Source organism: Acanthisitta chloris, unplaced genomic scaffold (assembly GCF_000695815.1).
Source record: "Acanthisitta chloris isolate BGI_N310 unplaced genomic scaffold, ASM69581v1 scaffold29959, whole genome shotgun sequence".
NCBI lineage: Eukaryota > Metazoa > Chordata > Aves > Passeriformes > Acanthisittidae > Acanthisitta > Acanthisitta chloris.
Window position 1 is genome coordinate 1 of NW_008692432.1, and position 19,320 is coordinate 19,320.

A 19,320-nucleotide genomic window follows, 5' to 3' on the forward strand; every position below is an offset into this window, starting at 1 on the left:
TCAAAGGGCTCGTTTTGGTCTTCTCCAGCTACCACAGAAGCAGAGACGGAGCAGAGCCTCACCCCCAACGTGATGCTGAACACGGAGAGCAGCGAGGGATACGTGGTGAAAGTCAGAGGGCTGCCCTGGTCCTGCTCCACCGAGGAGGTTCAGAGGTTCTTCTCGGGTGAGTCTGGGCACTGGGAGCTCAGGGTTCCTCCCGGGGACGCTGGTGCTGGGAACGCTGCAGTGAGCAGCTGCAGGAAATGTTCAGGAGCTGGTGAAGTTTGCAGTGCAACAAGTACTTAAGCCAGGAGCAGCCAGTATGCAAAGCTCATGCTTGCGCTGGCAGGAGCCAGACACAAAGGAGCTTAGTCTTAGTTGCTGGGATAGCCACAGCTGCCTGAGCAACCAGGAGAGAGAAGCTTCCATTTTAAGGACAGCTTCAAAATTCTTGCTTCGGGTTGAACTAAGCCAGTTTGATCCTAGGTGGTATCTTAACAGCCTCTCATGCTGCGTGTTTAGTGTATGTCCTTCCCCCAAATTGGTTTAGGATTCCAAGGACTGACATTTATGGTTTATGCTAAACCCCCAACAAACCCAGAGACCACAGAGCACCCAGTAGCTTTCTGAAGTAATCAGTAGTGGTGATCAATACATGTTTTCTGGTGGTTCTAAAGCAGTTTCAGGAGTTTGATATATCAGACTTGGTTTTGATTCAGCTTATTACACTTATAGTGATTGCTCTTGCTCCTTATTTCATTTCATGCAGATGAGAAAGTTAAGATCAAAAGCAGATAGCAGAAAAGCTTTGAGAAGAGATAGCTAATTTACATTATCCTCGATGTTTTGCTCCTCTTTAGGCATTACTAGAAAGGTGACTTGATTTTTGTGAGTGGCTTAGGTCATGGGTAACATTATAAAGTTGTAACAAGTTGCTGGTTTTGTCCTCCTGATACACCTTAACAGTCGTTACATTTTTCTTGTTAGAGTATCTGAAACTTTTATAGTCACATTGTTTCTGTAATAGCTAAATTATTTCTGGCTTTCCTGTTTCATTTTCAGATTGCAAAATCCTGAATGGGGCCCTGGGTATCCGTTTCATCTACACCAGGGAGGGCAGACCCAGTGGAGAAGCATTTGCTGAGCTTGAGTCAGAGGAGGATGTGAAATTGGCCCTGAAAAAAGACAGAGAAACAATGGGACACAGATACGTTGAAGGTTTGACTCAGTTGGTCTAGTAACTGACTACATGTGTTTTGTGCTCGATGGTTTCTGTTAATTGCTTTTCTGTCTCTTTAAAATGCATGTGAAACGACAAAATGGTCTTGTATGTCATAAGTTGACTAGTTTCAAGGCAGATGACTTTAAAAAACCCTTGCTGATTGCAGAATGCATTAATTCTAAGTGCCTTTTACAGTTTTCAAGTCAAACAACGTTGAAATGGATTGGGTTCTGAAGCATACTGGTCCCAACAGCCCTGATACAGCTAATGATGGTTTTGTACGTCTTAGAGGACTCCCATTTGGCTGTAGTAAAGAAGAAATTGTACAGTTTTTTTCAGGTATGTGGGATAAAAGTAGTAGCTCTAGCACTATTGGTTTATGTTAAACCCCCCAACAAACCCAACGACTAAGGAGTGCCCAGTAGTACCTCTAGCAGTGCATTGGTGGATGTTAAAAGTAAACCAGCAATTCTTTGTTAGTTCTCTGGGCTCGAGGGAGAATTCCTAAATTACTTGATAGTTAAATAATTTAGGGAATGCCAAAAAGCTGCTTGAATTTATACTGAGCAGGACATAATGTTCCAAGTAAGGATTGCAGCAAGTGTCTTGCTTTGCAAGTTAGAGTGAACAGTCCAGGTGGGAGGAGGTATTTCCACCCGTCTGGGCTGGTTCACTCTGGGCAGTGAAGGATTAGCACACCCTCACCACTGGGCTCCACAGGGTCCAAGGAAGGGCAGGAATTGTGCCCGTGACTACTTCTAAACATAGATTTAGTATTGATTAAAATCCAGAGAAAAACAACCTGCTAACCTCTACCCAAGTACAGAGCTCCAGATTTGCCCCTTCTATTCCTAAGGGAAAAAAAAAAAGCAACCCAACCCCTTGATGTTACTTAGCTCACAGTTTTGATGGATGAAAAGATAATGTCTTGTTTTGATTAATTTTGATTTTTTTTTGCAGCTATTGTGTGTTTTAGAAACTGGAATTACAAACTATTACAAATGCCTAAGAATGAAATCTGTTGATCTGTTTAGGATTTCAGTTGTTAGTGTTTTCAAAAATGTAGATGTCTAAATGTTTTGCTATAAAAGATATGGTTGAGTTTACTGTTTTGCTTTAAAATATAGTAGAAATATTTCCAGTTTTACAGCTTCAGAACTTGTTTTTTGTTTTCTGAATCAATGATATGAACAAGAGCAATTTCTAAGCATGTGCATTTTAAGCTGTTTTTTTTTTTCTTACATGGTGAAGTATTTCAAACTTTAAAAACTGTTAATGTGCTTAATATAAAAATGTGCCTCTTCTGTTCAGAAACTAATACTTTAAAATCACTTCATGATTTTTTTCTTAATTAAGCACTCCTAAAGATAAAAAAAAAATCATTGTTTGCATAAGACTAATAATTACCTGAGAGACTTCTAGTAAAATGACTTGTTCTGTATAAAACTGTTTAACTTGCTGTGTTTGAATGTAAATTGTCTTTAAAAGTTCAACTTAAATACTTTCAGAGAATTTGAAGAGGATTGTAATAATATTGTGAAGTTCTTAACACACCCTGCATTAGATGCCTTCTCTGAGGAGCTGTCCCTGACACTCAGAGTGTTTTTGGGCTCTGCAGGGTGAGCTAAGAACCTGAGCTGAATGGTATGTGATCATGGATCTCTCTTTGTTGACTTTGGTGCCTTTGTTCTTCTGGTGTTCTAGAATCAACATACCATTCGCTTGCAAGTGTTAAAATTCTGGTGTATTTAAAGCTATAAGAAAAAACTCATGACTGGGCTTGTGATGTTAATATTGCCCCCCTACTGGGGTTATTTGTCCTTGGGTTGAAGGGTTGGAAATCGTGCCAAATGGGATAACATTGCCGGTGGACTTCCAGGGGAGGAGTACGGGGGAGGCCTTCGTGCAGTTTGCTTCACAGGAAATAGCTGAAAAGGCTCTAAAGAAACACAAGGAAAGAATAGGGCACAGGTGGGGATGGATGGTTGGTTGGCTCTGTCACTTTTCTTATGGTAAACAATTAAATCCATATTCTCTCTTCTGGAAGCGTTAACATCCAAATCGAATAGTTATTTTGGTCTCTAACACAGTGCTGAGTAAAGGTGTCGATTGCCACAGTGTGTGTGGCACAGACTGTTTGGCTCTACCCAAATTACAAGATAAAATTGGACTAAAGTGTTTTGGAAACTGAATAGTAACAGGAATGCAAAACTGATAGCTTGGAAGTGACAAAAGTTGAGAGACTATGGCTTTAACTTCTCAAATAGCACCAATTCTGCCTTTAGCTCTAAAGACATGCACAGTACTCTTTACTACCATAAGAAAATGTGATACTTTCTAAACTTGTTTTATAAGTTGAAATGTAACAAATTTACTTACTGTATTAATCTTCAATGTAATAAGCATAGCTTTCAAGAAATTGTCACAAAGGGTTTTTATTCTATTTTACTTGTGACTATTTTCCATTGAAGCATGCACCTTTTGCCTACGCTGAGTCTCTCAAGCATAGGCTGGGTTCACTCTAGTACATGCAGAGCTTCTTGGGGCATCCTGATGGGTTAAACTCTTGGTGGAGATCAGGTTTTTAACCCTCTGTTTCCATTGCCTTGAGCAAACCAGTGCTGAGTTGAGCGGACACCAGTCCCTCCTACATTTTTTGACTAACACCTTAAATTGGGGGGAGGGGGGTGGGGAATCAAGATTTGCTCCCCCACCCTTAAGGCTGGGATACTGCGAAGTATGAGGAGCACATAAACCCTTCAGTAATTTTAATTTCTTGAAAATACACTGATTTGAATGTAATGTAGTGCTTACGATAGTATGTCATTGCCTACATAACGTAAGGAAACCTGGCTTAAAATTACTGCCAGTGTCAAGGCTATGACTAAATGGCTTGTTGTAATGTGAAGTTGTGAGGTGTTTGTGGGAGGAGTCATGGCCTGACTTGTTCCTGTGGAAACACTCCGTAGGTACATTGAGATCTTCAAGAGTAGCCGGGCGGAAGTTCGCACTCACTACGACCCTCCACGCAAGCTGCTGGCAATGCAGAGACCTGGTCCGTACGACAGGCCTGGTCTCACGCGCGGATATAACAGTCTGGGTAGAGGAAGTAGCTTGGAAAGGATGAGGCGTGGAGCCTACGGAGGAGGTAAGTGCACGGAGTCCAAGAGGGAGCTGCTCATCTGCAAAGCAGCAACACTTGGACCTGGTAGTGTCTTCCCTGCTTTGTCACTGCTGGTTTGTATGTGTCCTTGGCTTTAATTTTCCTTGAGGAAATGAAACTGTAATACTCGTTGTTTGCAGTGTGTAGTGTGTATTTGGATCTTGCTGTAGTCGAAATGAACGTTTACTTGGATCTTTGTGTAGTTGAAATGAACATGTCCAATCTGTTTCTAGGTTATGGAGGTTATGATGACTACAATGGGTATAATGATGGCTATGGGTTTGGTTCTGATAGATTTGGAAGAGGTAAGAGATCTCTAATAGGAACAGTAACTGAACTTACGACATGTGTCAAAAGAAACTCAAATACATCTGAAAGACCTAGAATGGACTCTTTTCTCCGCAGGGATGTCGGACCACAGGTACGGCGACGGATCGTCCACCTTCCAGAGCACCACCGGCCACTGCGTCCACATGCGAGGTCTGCCCTACAGAGCCACTGAGAACGACATCTACAACGTGAGTCCTGATGCTGCTCACTGGGGCATGGCTTTGGACCCCCTGGGGCATGGCTTTGGACCCCCTGGTGGTTCTTGGGCATGGCAGGACACACCAGCTGCAGTGCAGCTGGAGAGTCCTTTGGAGAAAATGGCTTGTTGTAAACCCAAACTGTTGCATCGGTGCGTTTTAATCTGTGTGACTGTTGTGTGTGTAGTTCTTCTCACCTCTGAACCCTGTAAGAGTACACATTGAGATCGGACCAGATGGCAGAGTCACTGGAGAGGCAGATGTTGAATTTGCTACTCACGAGGATGCAGTGGCTGCTATGTCCAAAGACAAGGCCAATATGCGTAAGTCTGACTGCTCAGGACAGGAGGCTGTGGGGAGAGTCAGCACTGCAGTGCATCTCCTGGAACTGGAGTGCCAGAGGCTTCACTGCAGCCAGACAAGCTGCATGGGTTTGGTGTGAAATGCTCTCATGGCAAAATTCTCTTCCAGAACACAGATACGTAGAGCTGTTCCTGAATTCTACAGCAGGAGGGACTGGTGGTGCCTATGGCAGTCAGATGATGGGAGCAATGGGTACGTGTAACAGTCTCACTGCGTGTGTAAATGAGCACTTGCTGTTGAAGGAAGCTGCTCGTTTTGTACAGCTCCTGCTTGTTGTGTGCCTGGCACAAAAACTGAAATTCAACATTCTGTCTTAATCACAGTCAAGGAATCGGAAGGGGTAGTCCAAGATTGGAACACTAGCACATTGCCAGGTATATAAACCTTCTGGGAATACGTTTGAGCATTAATAAGTTGAATAAACTGGCGCTGAGTGTGTGTGTGCCTGGTGGGATGAGTGAGTGGCTCCTGGGAGTGTGGTGGTGCAAAGGTGGGAGATGCGTGTTCTTTTCTATTCCTTTCCCCTTCCTTTCTGGGACACCAGAGCAGAGTCTGGTGGAGGAGGATGTATCTGGCACATGACCTGCCATTCAGGCTTCTTGGTGGTGAGGGAGAAATGTATTTGGAATTGGAAGAGACTATCTGAATTGCTCTAGCAAACTCAAAAATGGTTCAAAAATCTCAAATGTGTGTTTGCAGCACATGTGTAAAATGCCTGTTGTGTCTGTAAGGCAGATACCCTCCTGTCACCCAACTGCTCTGGTGGTGTAGAGGTTCAGGTGGGGTTGGTTTCTGGGGGGCTCCTGTTGAGGGTGCTGGGGTGAGGGGGGTGGATGCACTGCTGCTTCATAGTGCTCTGATTACAAAGTGTTTAAGGACTAATGCTGACACCTGAACTACAGAAAGGTTTTGTAGGTGTAGACAAGTGCTGAGGTGAAAAGCAGTTAGTGAGTTTGAGCAGAGATACCCTGTGTGGTGAGCCACAGCACACTGTGACCAGGCACAGGTTTGTGAGGATCATGTAAAATGACTCCAGTGAACAGGCTGCCATGCCTCTGGGGGGGGCAGCAGTCCTGCAGGATGTCTGAAATACATACAGTGCTCATCAATCCTGTTGCCATAGAAACTGCAAAAGTAATTGTTAGAGTTCTTGCTGCTGATAGTTGCAGGGATGTCTCCAGACACCCCATCTGTTTCCTTGAGCTCGTTACCTTGTATACTCAAAGTTCCCTTGGGTGTGAGGCTGCAGTGCCAGAGGGCAGGGGCTGCTGGTTGGGTGAGGGGGTTTGGTGGTGATGAGCAGACCATGACAAGGCAAGTTCTTAACGCTTTTATCCTTAACTTAAAAGGAAGCCAATCCAGCTATGGTGGCCCAGCCAACCAGCAGTTGAGTGGGGGTTATGGAGGAGGATATGGAGGTCAAAGCAGCATGAGTGGCTATGGTAAGAGCATTTCTTTGCTGTTCAGGTGGGCCAGGTACAGCTGGCTCAGCATGTCTTAACATGGCCTGCTGGGGCTGAAGGGCTGTGCTATGGCCTGGGTGGCACAAGCCCTGGCAGTTGAAGACTTGGGCTATTGTGAATGTTGTTAAAAGTAATGGAGAATTGTGGGGGGATCAAACCAAAGCAGAACTGTGGAGCTGAGGGGGGGAAATGCCAGTCCACAGACTTGTGCTGCTCCGATGGCATTTTTTTTGTAGCATGAAAACTGGAGAGCAGCTTTGTTTGAACACAGCACAAACGGGGAGGGAAGGTGGGAGGCTGGGCCCTCCCCTTGCCCCCAGAGCAGGGATGTTGGGCAGGGGGTGATGCAGAGCTAGCTCTGTCACTGAACAAGCATGACTGACGTGTGGGTACGGAGCTGTAAACTGACACTTTGCAGCGTTGGGCACGGTAGACGGTATTTACGAGGTGGCCCAGCAAGGACAGGCGTTGGGGCAAGGATGCTTCGAGTCGGCCTGAAGCAGCTGTGAACCTGCTGTCGGTTTCCCCCTCAGACCCCGGGAGCCAGGGCGCCATGAACAGCAGCTACTACAGCAGTGGGAACCGAGCATCCATGGGAGTGAACGGCATGGGCGGCATGTCCAACATGTCCAACATGAGTGGTGGCTGGGGAATGTAACCAATCGCTGACTTTTGGTCACACCTTTTTTAAAAAACAAAAAAACAAAAAACTAAGTTTAACAGTTTTGCAATACGAGCTTGTGATTTATGCTTTACTGTAAGTGAATTCAGGATTGTTTTAAAACCTTTCAGGTTCAGTATTTTTGAACATACAGAAAATGAACATTCATCTAGGATGTAATAACCAAGTAAAGACTATAACTGTTAAACGATTTGGAGCGTTTCTCAAGTTAGTTTTGTTGTAGGAGTGTATTTAAGCAGTAAGCGTATTTAGGTTAAAGCTGTTTGGATTATGTTAAATGTTGCTCTTATACCATATTACATCCAACACTGTTTTGAATCCATGTTGAAAGAGACATGCTTTTTTGTAAAGAACCAATATAGGAGCTGTGTCTGAAAATCAAAGTGAACATTTGGCATGTTAGTTCTAGTTTATTTCTTTTAATATCCTGTAAGGCATGTTAAAGCTTTTTTTTTTTTAAGTTAATGGGGGAAACCTGTCAAGACGCAATACGGCTACTTTAGGATTTTGGTCTTGGTGTTCGTATAAAATTCTGAGGCCTTGATTTAATCTTTCATTGTATTGTGATTTCCTTTTTAGGTGTATTGCGCTAAGTGAAACTTGTTAAATAAATCTTCCTTTTAAAAACTGGAACTCACTCCTTCTTGACCTCCAGCTTCTTGTAGCTACACCCGTGTCCTCTGTGCCTGTAGTGCTCTTGCCATGCAGCTGCCAGAGCAGCAGTGACAGCTGGGGGTAGCAAAGGAAATCAGCTCCTTGCTGGGTGTTGGTTCTAAGTGCTGCACGGCCCTAAAGCTGCTGGGGGGCTAAGAGGTGATTCTGTACTTGTAGGCATCAGTGAACTCCACAGCTTACTGCAAACATGTTTCAATAAATGCAACTTGTCAAACATCCTGCTTAAGATGTGGTTTTGTAAGTAACTTAGTTACAACTTCCCTTGAAATAATAGCCTCTGCTTCCATGCATTTGCCATAGTAGACTTTACCCTTTGCACTGAGCTGTTCTTCCCAAAGGGCTGGAAACCTGAGGTCCATTTCTACATGAAGAACACCTCCTCCTGCTCTCTAGCTGGGAACTGTCAGGGTTGAATCTTGAACACTCTGCCTGCAGCCACCAGCTGCATCTGCCATATTAACCTTCCTGAGGGGAGTGCTGACCAAGGTGTCTGAAACGAGCTGGAGCCCAGCTCGGTGGGGTTGTGTCCCTGCTGAGCCTCTGCCAGAGCTGGGGAGACCCGAACAGCTGTGAGGCAGAATGGGGGTCCCAGCTGGGTGTGACAGAGCTCAGGGGGCAGAGCTGTTGCACAGCCTGTGGTGCTCTCAAGGCAGTGGGTCCTGTTGTACCTGGTGTGAGCCCTAGCACAAACTGCTTTGGGACTCTGCTGCCTCAGCCCCTGAGCCATGCTCAGGCCTGACAGAGCAGTGAGAGGGTGGCAGGAAACACCCCTGGGACAGCAGGTGCCCCAGGGTGGGCACAGGGAGCTGTTCTCCTGGGGAAGGGTGGAAGCAGTTCCTGCTGCAGAGCACTGGCTTCATCTGGCACCTTCCAGAACACAATGCACATGTCAGTCAGTTATCCCAGGCACATTCTGGTATCTTCAGCTTAAGCCCTGGTTGTGTATGGCTGGACAAGACCATTCTCTTCTGGTATCTGTGACTGACAGATATTAAAAATCAGAACTCCTCTAGCTTTCAGTTTCTGCAAAAGGCTTTATTATTGTGTAACTACCACAATGTGGTCACAGCGACTTCCAGAACAAGTACAACGTGCAGTGTTTGACTCCGCAGTGAACCGAAGGCACATTCATGGACACTCCTCATAAAGCTCTTTCTATAGACAATTCATAAATTGACCTTTTCCTCTGACTTAAATCAAATACAAAACTGTACATGAGCCAAGAGATGCACAGGAGCACCTACAGTGAAGGGACAGAGGCTGAAATTCATGTGCAGAGAGACAGCGACGTCTACAGGGATCAGATAAATGTAGAAATGCCATATACAAATTTTAATACAAATATCTATAAAAATCAGAAAAGTGAATTTTAGCTTCAAATAGAACTTTCAGGGAAATTACAGTTGATATAAGTTTATTATTCCAGTTGGAGAGGCATTAACCTGCATCATCCCTACATGTTATTGTACACTACTGTTTTACAGAGGCAATTCCCAGAGCCCAGCCAGGTGCTGTGCTGGGGAGCTGCAAATCAGTTACAAAAATAATGGCTACTTTCCAAGGTGAGAGGCTGGGAGAGCCTTAGGAGGAGTTGGAACACCTCTGGAGCAGTAACGTGTGACAAGTATCACAGACACGAACAGGTTTCGGGTACGACGGCAGTGCCAGTTCGTTACTGGAACAAGTGTTGCAGAAGATGTCCCCACAGTTCCTGCAGTGGTGCTGCAAACAGAGAGTCAGAGTAAGCACACCTGCCTACAAACAGCGACAGGAAGAGAGGTCAGACCTTGGGAGGTTTCGAAGTCCTCTGACATCATCGTCCACCCCCAACAGGCCCAGCCCTCCCAGCAGCACTTCCTCCTGCGCAGGGCTGAGCGCTGCACCCACGGCCAGGAGCTGCACTCCTTCTGGCTCGGGGAGCAGGAGCAGGAGCAGCAGTGGGTCTGGCCTGGCCAGGGGCTGGAGCAGCTGCTCTCTGGATCAGCACAGCCTGCAGCCAGGCCCTGCTCTCAGGACAGCACACTGTCCTGACTCTACTGGGAGCAGATCCAGCCCTTGGGCTCCAGGTGCCCTGTGAGCTGTCCCCCAGAGCAGCCCCCAGCGGGGCCTGCCAGCACCCAGCTCTGCCAGGGAGGGAAACAGCACGTAGCCCACAGCAGCTCCCACCAAGGGGAGCACCCAAATGAGAGGGAACATTATTTTTAGGCTGTGAAATGCCAAACTATTCTCTGTGTAGTTATCATGCCAACAAGAGCTGGAATTGAAGGAGGATCAGTCTTCCCTACCAAACTGCAACAGCACAATTTTTGTTTTCCATGGATTATTTCAAAATAATCCACTCAACAACACTACCTTCCTTCTTGAGATGGAGAATTCCTTTTCACATTGCTTGCAATGTGTTGCTTCATCATCCTTCAGCCACGTATGACCCTGGAAAATTGGAATGAAAACCTCACTGGAGATAACAAATAAAATCCAAAGGCATTTTACCAACGTAGTTGGCATTTTCAAAAGCTCCTTTTAAAGTACAGCAACTGTGGTGAAACTTGCAGCTATTACATGAAATTCCTATGCTTAGTCAAGAAAATCCATGAGATGCAGAGTACCTTTAGTGCTTTATTTACTTCTTTAATGTCTTCCATCTTCAACTTTGATCTGGAAAATAAAATGATGCCCTCTGCATGATTTTATGTTTAGTTGTGTTTGGTTTTCCCTGCCCTCCCACTGTCCAGCCATTGAATCCCAACCCCAGATCCTCAGTCAGCTCCCTGTTAGCCCTCGAACCTCTCACTACCACTGGGAAATTCTGTCACCTTGAAGTTTGCCCTTTTCAGTATAAAGGGAAGAATGTGGCCCAAGCACAGCTCCACTCTGAGAACTGAGCATTTCCTGTCGTGTTTGCCCTCTCAGCCAGCTCATTCCTACAAGGATCCTCCCTCACTTTTATTTCATGGCTGTTTAGTTTCCCATGCATAGTAATTGCCTCCTAAAATTCTCACACTGATTGACTTTTATAACGACGCAGTTTAAAATTCTTTGTATTGGTTTGATCCTCCAGGAGTTCAGTTCCTAGAACTTACTGGCTGAGATGAAGTCCCATTTCTTGAAGAGCTTGTTCCTGCTCCTCACAGACTTTCTCCAACTGCTGCTTCTCATCTTGCAGTTTTCTCAGTTCCTATCAAATCAAGCATTAAATCAAGCTTTTTGTGCACTGTTTGACCTATAACCTTGTTCAGCCCACCCAGACTACCCAAGCAGTTCACAAGAATCAGCTTCTTCTCACGCCAACCCATCTCTAAGGTTTGATGTTCAGAGCTACATGGGTGAGCTGCCCATGGGTTCTGCACGAACAACAAAGCCATTTAACCATATTTACCACCCAGAGGAAGATTTTCAGGCTTTGAACATCCCTGAGCACAGCTAGGGATGTGCCCACCAGTCCTGTGCCCACACCTGAGCACACAGATGGGTAGAGGTGTACACTCGTGTCCTCAGAATCTAAACTGCTCCACACCTGGGAGTGAATCCTCTTCAGGTGAAGATTGATAATGCTTAAAGAATAAATCACACCCAGTTGCTCTGAACACTTGAACCTTCCTTACCTTCCTCAATCCTTCCATCTGTTGCAATTCTGTTTTGAGCAGAGTGGTCGCATCCTTCTCCTGGTGCAGTTCTTTTTGCAGAGTTTGTCTCTGTTCCTTTTCAGATTTTAACTCCTTTTCCAGAGTTGAGCTATTTAAGAGTAATTCCTTGTAAAATACCCTACAGCAGAAAAGTATCCTACAACACTTAAGGGTAGTAACAGTATGACAAGAAGAAATCTTGTCCAAAAGAAGGCAAAAATAGAGTGGTGTTCTGGGAAAGCAAAGCACAGGCAGCAGACATCAAACTGTTATGGCAGCAGATGTAAAAAGCTGTATTAACATTTTCAGGTCACGGAAAACAAGCAGCAATGAATGGCTAGAAGACAAATAAACAACCAAAAGACCCCCAAACCCCCCACAAGAACCCCAACTCAATCCCCAGGAGTAGGTATTTCACTCAACCCCACAAGAACCCCAACCCAATCCCCAGGAGTAGGTATTTCACTCATGCCATGCTTAAAAGGGACACTCTACCCTCAAGTCTGAGCAGCAGAAGAAGCATTTTTGTCAGTATTAGAAATCTTCAGAGGATTAAAAAACACCCAAACCCGTTCAAAAACCCCAATCCCTTTGGATGACAGACACTCCTATGCTCAGCCTACAAGCCTGACCATACCTATCTCCTGGTTTATTAACAAAGCAATTGAAAGCTCCATTGCCAGTTGGATTTCTGCTGGCAATCTGTGCTCTAAATGGGATGTTCTCCAAAAACCCATATCAGAACCCTCACACCAACTGTGCTGTGCTTCCCTGGATCCTGCACACTCCTATCAGTGCTGAAGCAAATGGAACTCAAACCTACCCATCCTCAAACCTGAGCCCAAAAGGACAGAAAGCACTTCTTAAAGGAATGGCAGAAGGGAAGGGGAAAAAGGCTGCTCAGATGAAATACCATTTGCTGTCCAGCTGGGACATCTGCTGCCGACACGTGTCGAGCCTCCCGGCGAGCTCCTGCTTCACCTTGCTGCACCTTTCCTCCGCAGCCTGCCTGGCCTTCTCTGCCTGCTGCAGCCTGCCAGGAACAGGGGTGTTTGCTGTCAGCTCACACTCCTCACCTGCACCCTCTCACCCTCCTCTTTTACATTTACCATGCAGATCTTTGTAAAAGCTTGAACTGAAAATGCAAGTGGAAAATAAAAAAAAAGGCTTCCGAAAGTAGTTGTTTCTGATAAACAACCCCAAAGCTAGAGTCACACCTGTCCCCAAACTGATGCTTTTAAACAGCCTGCCCTGCCTATGGAAAGAGCTATGGATTTCCAAAAGATCAATTATGGGCATGTTTGCCTGGGAAAAGGGAACAGCAAGTGCAGAGGGAAAAGGAGGGGAAAGAAAAAAGTCATGCTGGCACACATGCCCAAATGTGTCTAAGTCAGCACACGGAAGGTCATCCTGTAAAGGTTGACATTGGAAATGTTTTACTGACTTCAGTGTTGACTTTCTGAGCTTGGAGTTATTACCTCTCTTCCATTTGTTTCATAGAGGACATCATTTCATTCGTTTTCCCTTCAAAAGAGGATATTGCTTCTGTTTTCTGTTGTAACGAGCACTCTGCATTCTGCAGGAAATAGTGAACACGGTGTTTAATGAGTCTGCTACCACATAAAGAATGCTCAGCTGGCTAAAGGCCATGCCTGGGGCTAACTGGAATGTACAAACAAAATGCTGATAATGCCAGAGCAGACACTGCTCCACTTGTTTTGTTAAGACCTCAGAAAAAAAACCCAAACAACCTAACTAAGTTTTGACCTATGAGATCAGCTACAAGCCAAAAATCCTCTCTTTAGAAAAAAAAAAGCTTGGAGAAAGAAATGATCAGATTAAATTGACAGGATAAGGACATCAGTGATGAACTGAATGATGACTGCACTCTGGGCACAGAACCAGGAAGCCAAAGTCCCCAAACAAATACTGCTCAGCACTGGGGCTTCACTGGCCATTGCCTTGCAAGTTTCTGAGGAGGCAGAGGCCTGGATAAAACCTGAACAGGCATCAGGAAAAGTCCATAAAACTTGAGAGAAATCCCCTCTGGATTGGTGGTATGGGAGGGAAAGACTTGCTGAACTCTTATTTCACTAATGAGAGTCCAGTTAAACTATTACTTCACTCCTGGAAACGAGCTCTGTGTATTTGTGTGAGCACTCCTACTCTATGGCTTCCTTGCAGAGACACTGATCAGTATCCTTTGTGTCCAACTCACGAAAACAAGACAGAGCAGCACAGCCCAACCCCAGAGACCCCATAAAAACATCCCCAACCCCCTGCACACACCTGAGATTTGTGAAACATCTGCAAGTTAATGGCCTTCACTTCTTCCAACTGTTGGCGAAGTGCAACTAAAGTGTCTTGTTTTTCATGAGTATCCTTTTCCAGAAGTTTCATGGCAATTTCCATTTCTGTTTTCATTCCAATTTGTAGCTCCAGCTCTTTCTCTAGTTCCTTACAAAAAGATTTCCTAGTTACTGCTATGTCAGGGATAAGCACTTCCAAACCCCAGACAACCCATACACAAACTATGTGTCTCTGCTGGAATAATGCTGGCAGGTTCTTAAACAGGGAAAGACTTTTCACTTCCAACATTCAAAGAGCCCCAATTCCCAGTTCTTTACAGACACTGCTAATCACCATCTTGCTGGCAATTCCTTTTTTGAATTCTGAATAGCTGCAGAGAGCACAAACATCCTGTGTTTGTAATGTTACAGTAGGCTGAACCCTCTATCTTTCACTTCACTTGCCATAGCTGTTTCCTTACCAGCCTGATTCTTTTTTCTTCTTTCAACTGCTTCCAGACATCACTGTACATTTCATCAAGGCCCTGCCGTGACTGCTTGTAAGTATCCAATTCTACTTTTGTATCCTCTTTTGTTACCTACAAGAAACATCAGCAGAAAAGCCACATCAGAAGACAAAGCTCTGTATTTAAGCATCCCTTTAACTCTTGGCTGTAACACAAGATTTCTTTGTATAAAATAAAATCCTAATTTTTTACAGTGTGCTCAGCTGTATTCAGCATTTCAGCTCACGGGGCCTTTGGGAGCACTAACCACAGCTGATCAAAAGAGATCACTTATTTTAAGGCTCCTCATTATCTTTAAATAGGTGTCTCACCTCTACACTCTTCTCACTGCGCTCACGAATTAATTCATTCTGCTGCTTTAACTGCTGCTGCTCTTCCTGCAGTGATCCAATTCGGTCAGTGGCTGCTGCAAGCTGTTTAGAAAGGGAACAGATCTATATTTAATCACTGTGCAAACAGGCAACATCTGGAGCAAATCTCAAGTCAGTAGATCAGCCTCTGCAGCACGTGCACTACTCACTTCCCCCTGCCCTGCCCAGGAGCTGTCTGACCCCTCTGCAGCTGCACCCCCTGCCCAGCCCGAATTCATAACCCTGAACACATCTGATCACTGACTTCTGCCTCACACCCTCATTTTTAAACATTAACTGCACAAAGAAAGGCATAATGTAAAATCCACCTCAGATCTGTGACCTGTGGAAGGAACTAGAAGTCACACGGCAGGTCAGGGCTGGCACTCACTGGTGGAACTGTGCAGCATTTTCAGGTGAAGATACCCAAAATGTACTGGAAATTGGACTAAGAGATTACTTCTGAAATACAGATATATTTTTTGTGGTGGTTTGTATATATATATATATAAAGCACACTGCAGGATTCTATTCCACTTCTCAGCTAGGAAACATTTCCTAATTGAAGTGTGATTCTTTTCCTTCTGTTTTTCCAAGTTCTGTTTAACTCACATGACAAATACAGACATGGATGTGCAGAAGGAAGAGGGACAAGTCATGGCCATGATAGTGGTTTGATTACTTTTGAGGTGAGACACCATGACAAGACAAAAAAGTTTGATAAAGGAAAATGTGCCTAAAAGCATTTTAACCACTAACATAATGTAGCAACTTCCCACAAAGCTTTCTCCATGCCAGTCCCCTCAATCCCCACAGTCCACTTGTACCTACTCAAAGATTTCAGGCCTAAGGTACATTCTTATGGGTTTTTTTCCATCTCTGATGGAAAAGAGTTGTGAGAAATATTCAACAAACCAGACACAAACCTCCTCCTGGAGCTTTGAATTGGTCTTTTCTAAGCAGTCTATTTTGTTCTGAAGGTCTGCAACTGTGCAACTGCAGCAAGGAAGAGATGCATAAAGATAATAAAAGAAGTGCCAACATTTAACATTTATTCCTGTCCTCAACAATAGTTTTACCATCTTGCATTTCTTAACAATGAAATACTTTGGTGAGCTGAAAAAAGAGCCCTGAGGAAGGAAAACTGTTCCTCTTAAGTGCTGAGAGGACCATGACCTGCTACACTGCCCTCTAAGGAATGAATTTCCAGATGCAACAGTTTCTCTTGAAAAAGGAGTTCCCAAATTTTCTGCTAACAGTCACACAGAATTAAACTCCTGTTACTCAGACCTGCTTTCTGCATTGCACGTGCAGGAGAGTAAGGCTACAAAATGAAACCAAGACTTTTGGAAAATAATCAGAAAAGGCATTTCAATATCAGACAAAAATCCACAAGACTGACAGCAGAGACAGTCAGAGACTTTCTGGAAAAGCTAAACAGGACAGGTGCATGAGAACAGATGAAAATCCCACCTTAGGTGTCGGTTCAGCTCTTCCACATAATGCTTCTGGTCAAGGACAGCTGTCATCCCTCCATCTCTGGTTGTAAGAGTGAGAATTTATTGATTGAGAAGAAACTCCTTCATTCTAAAGTGCTAGTTAGTACTAGGGCTTTCAGCATAACTGAACTGAAATCTTTTCTCCTTTCCTTATAAACCAGTTGTGCCTGAGCTATACCAGAAGCAGCAGGAGATGAAGCAGCTGGTTGGCTGCCTCTCCTCAGCAGTGAAGTGCTCTGAAGTGACAGAAGCACATAAAATATGAAGTTCCCTTCATTTGCTACAGGTCTTCTAGATCCAGTGCAGCAGCTGTGGCCTCAATTCACCTAACATTTCACCCACAATCACAATTTTCCCCCATTACTGATCTCTCCCACAAGAACAGCTACTTAACTGAGAGTGTTTCTGAAACAGTGCTTAGAAACAAGTGGGTGACTTGGCAGATCATCTCTTCTAAACCCATATAAAACCACAATCTAATATTTTGGGTGCTTCTAGTTTGGTCTCAGCTCAAGACACAAACTCTCCACACTGTATTGTTGCAAAAACCACCCCCAGGCTCAGTCTCTGAAAGTTAAAATAATAAAATCTGGTTTGGATTCTCCTTTCTGCATGATTAATGGTTTGAGATCTCCAGCACTCATGTCCTCCCACAGACTGTCTGACAGGTTTGCTCTCCAAAACCCACAACACTTTAGAATTATTAATTCACCATACATACTGTTTGCCATCACTGTCCTGTGTTTCCTTAAGGTACAAGGAAAAATCAATCACTCCAACCTGAAAAATACATTTCAGGTATTAACACACCTTCACAGTGAAGTTTGGTGTAGCAGAAGGCAATATTTACTCTTATGAAAATGATAAAAACCTGAAGTTTAAGTTCAGAGAGACAGGTAATACCTATATTCTTCCTGGCTGATGCAAACATGCAAGACAGTGTTTGTCATTAAAGCATCAAAATAACCACACTTAAGAGTGCTCAGGTTCTGAGCAGTTGGTGGTTTTGACAGTATTTCCACAAACTGCTACCTATGTACTTCCTTTTGATTCAGTGTGGGAAACATGACAACCTTCAACACAGGCCATGCTGGAAAGAACTCTGGGCCCATCTCAGTGAAGTATTTATAGATGCACTTAATTCCACTAGAATCTTACACCAGCTGATCCTATTTAAGCTTTAATCTTCACCTGGGAATCTAAGTCTTCTCCTTTCAAGCAAAGGTTTGCATCAATAACATTCAGCCCAACCAGCAGACCCACGATGACTGCTCCTTCCTCCTCCATCATCAGTGCATCAGCTTCGTAAAATTCACTGCAAGAAATATGCCAAGCCATCACTGCACATCACATGGGAATGGCACTGCCACCACTGAAATCACACCCACAGTCACACAGCCCCTACAGAGCTCTGCCCCTCCCCACTCACATACTGCACGAGGCAGAAGCCTCAGAGCTCTCTCAGAAAATACTTGAGTAGTTCAAGCTCCAAGTTAAACTGCCCAGTGAATGACTTTCCTGGAGCAGCACAAGGTGCCAGTGGTTTGTGGAATACAATCTACATGTCTGTGCTGTTACCTTAAGAGATGCTTATGGTCCAAGAGGACTTTGAGATAATCTGCCAGTTTCTTCTGCATGAGTGCTAGATAGAGCCAGGCCCTTCCTCTTCCCACAGCAGTTCTGAAAGGAGAAGTGGCATGTGTTGGTAAAAACAAAGGGGTTAATTAAGTAGACTTGTGTAGTTCAAACATTTCAGTTTACGGAGTGAGATGAAGGATATCATTTACTAAAAAAACACAACACCAACAAAATTCTCTGGGGAAATGAACTGTTATCTCCAGAACACAGAAGCATTTAAGTATATCCCATTGCTTCAGCAAAGGGAAAGTGTATTGTAAAGTCTCCCTAACGTGGAAAGAACATTGTCAGCTCCCACCAGAACCCAACCACTGGTGTATTAAAAGAGGCATTAAAAACTGCCTCTTCCATCATCCTGAATTACCCAAATCAAACACTCCTAGCACATGCACCAAATGACCCAAAGTCATAAACATGGGGGAAAGAAGTGGAAATACCTCTGAAGACTTTAGCTATTTTTAGCAAGGTTAGAAAAGTTTCCAAATGCTGTTTTTAACCTGACAGCATTGTCTGAACCAAATTCTGAATATTTTGAGGCATCCTCCTTATCTCTTGGAGAAGTCAATGCCTCCTACATACCCTATTTTTTTCTTTGGGAACAAGATCTCATTAAGGAAGCCAAGAGACTACACAAAGGGTTCCTTTTCCCAGGAGTATGAGTGAAAAGCATCATCCCCAACAACCAACTTACTTCAACTCTGGCAGATTTTTAACACTAGTTGCTATATCTGATGCTTCAGGACAAAGTTTTTCCACTAGCTCCAGAGGACCAAAAAACGATTTGTTCTGTCCAATAAATGTCTTCTTCACTAAAGGGAGCACACAGAGAAGTTGGTGAGGAAAAGTGACAGGCTTCCAACTCCAGAATAGACAGATTTAGTCTGTGTGTTACTTTGGCTTCCCAGCTCTGACATGCCAGTGAAAAGGGGGTATTAAAAATACCTTCACGGTTGGGGAGGCACAAAACACAGGGTGTACAGGAGTAAGCACACTGGTGATACTGGTGAGCACTGTACACTTATGCAATGAATGATGCCACTCAAACCAGAGACAGGACAGGGATGCACCGAGCTCAGCCTGGCAGCCAGCCCAGCCGTGCCCTGCCCACCTTTCAGCCCGTGCTTCAGGCAGTGCTCCAGCACCACGAAGAACTGCTGCAGCGGAGGGAAATCCGAGTCCAGCGTCCGCCCCAGGCTCAGGGCCGACTGGATCAGGATCTTGATGCTGAGCTTCATCATGTTCAGGAGGTTGGCGCGTTCCTCCATGGCGTGGCACCGCGCACCTGGGCACGGGGGAGAGCAGAGCGGCGTCAGCGCGG

The 19,320-nt window shown here is 44.6% G+C and overlaps 2 protein-coding genes across 3 annotated transcripts; one reads left to right on the top strand and one right to left on the bottom strand.

Annotated features, from left to right (window-relative positions):
• Positions 1-33: 33 nt before the first annotated feature.
• Positions 34-8,038, top strand: HNRNPH1 (heterogeneous nuclear ribonucleoprotein H1 (H)). 2 transcript variants are annotated; one of them, XM_009082680.1, is made up of 12 exons: positions 34-166; positions 1,045-1,200; positions 1,400-1,543; positions 3,037-3,175; positions 4,174-4,352; positions 4,601-4,672; positions 4,773-4,885; positions 5,082-5,217; positions 5,366-5,449; positions 5,581-5,631; positions 6,607-6,699; positions 7,139-8,038. In XM_009082680.1, exons 1-12 carry the CDS (start codon positions 73-75, stop codon positions 7,216-7,218), a joined length of 1,341 nt encoding a protein of 446 aa, XP_009080928.1. In that variant the 5' UTR covers positions 34-72; the 3' UTR covers positions 7,219-8,038. The 2 variants fall into 2 exon arrangements, with proteins under 2 accessions (XP_009080928.1, XP_009080929.1); XM_009082681.1 differs by having other exon boundaries at positions 7,254-8,038.
• A 1,620-nt stretch (positions 8,039-9,658) lies between these two features.
• Positions 9,659-19,285, bottom strand: RUFY1 (RUN and FYVE domain containing 1). The gene is made up of 17 exons (XM_009082682.1): positions 19,111-19,285; positions 18,694-18,811; positions 17,943-18,044; positions 17,556-17,679; positions 17,086-17,144; positions 16,339-16,404; positions 15,792-15,861; positions 14,827-14,928; positions 14,471-14,587; positions 13,990-14,157; positions 13,179-13,276; positions 12,614-12,733; positions 11,680-11,809; positions 11,158-11,252; positions 10,684-10,732; positions 10,430-10,507; positions 9,659-9,799 (listed from the first exon to the last, which is right to left on the bottom strand). The coding sequence occupies exons 1-17, from the start codon at positions 19,265-19,267 to the stop codon at positions 9,659-9,661; spliced, it is 1,794 nt and encodes a 597-aa protein (XP_009080930.1). The 5' UTR covers positions 19,268-19,285.
• Positions 19,286-19,320: the final 35 nt, after the last annotated feature.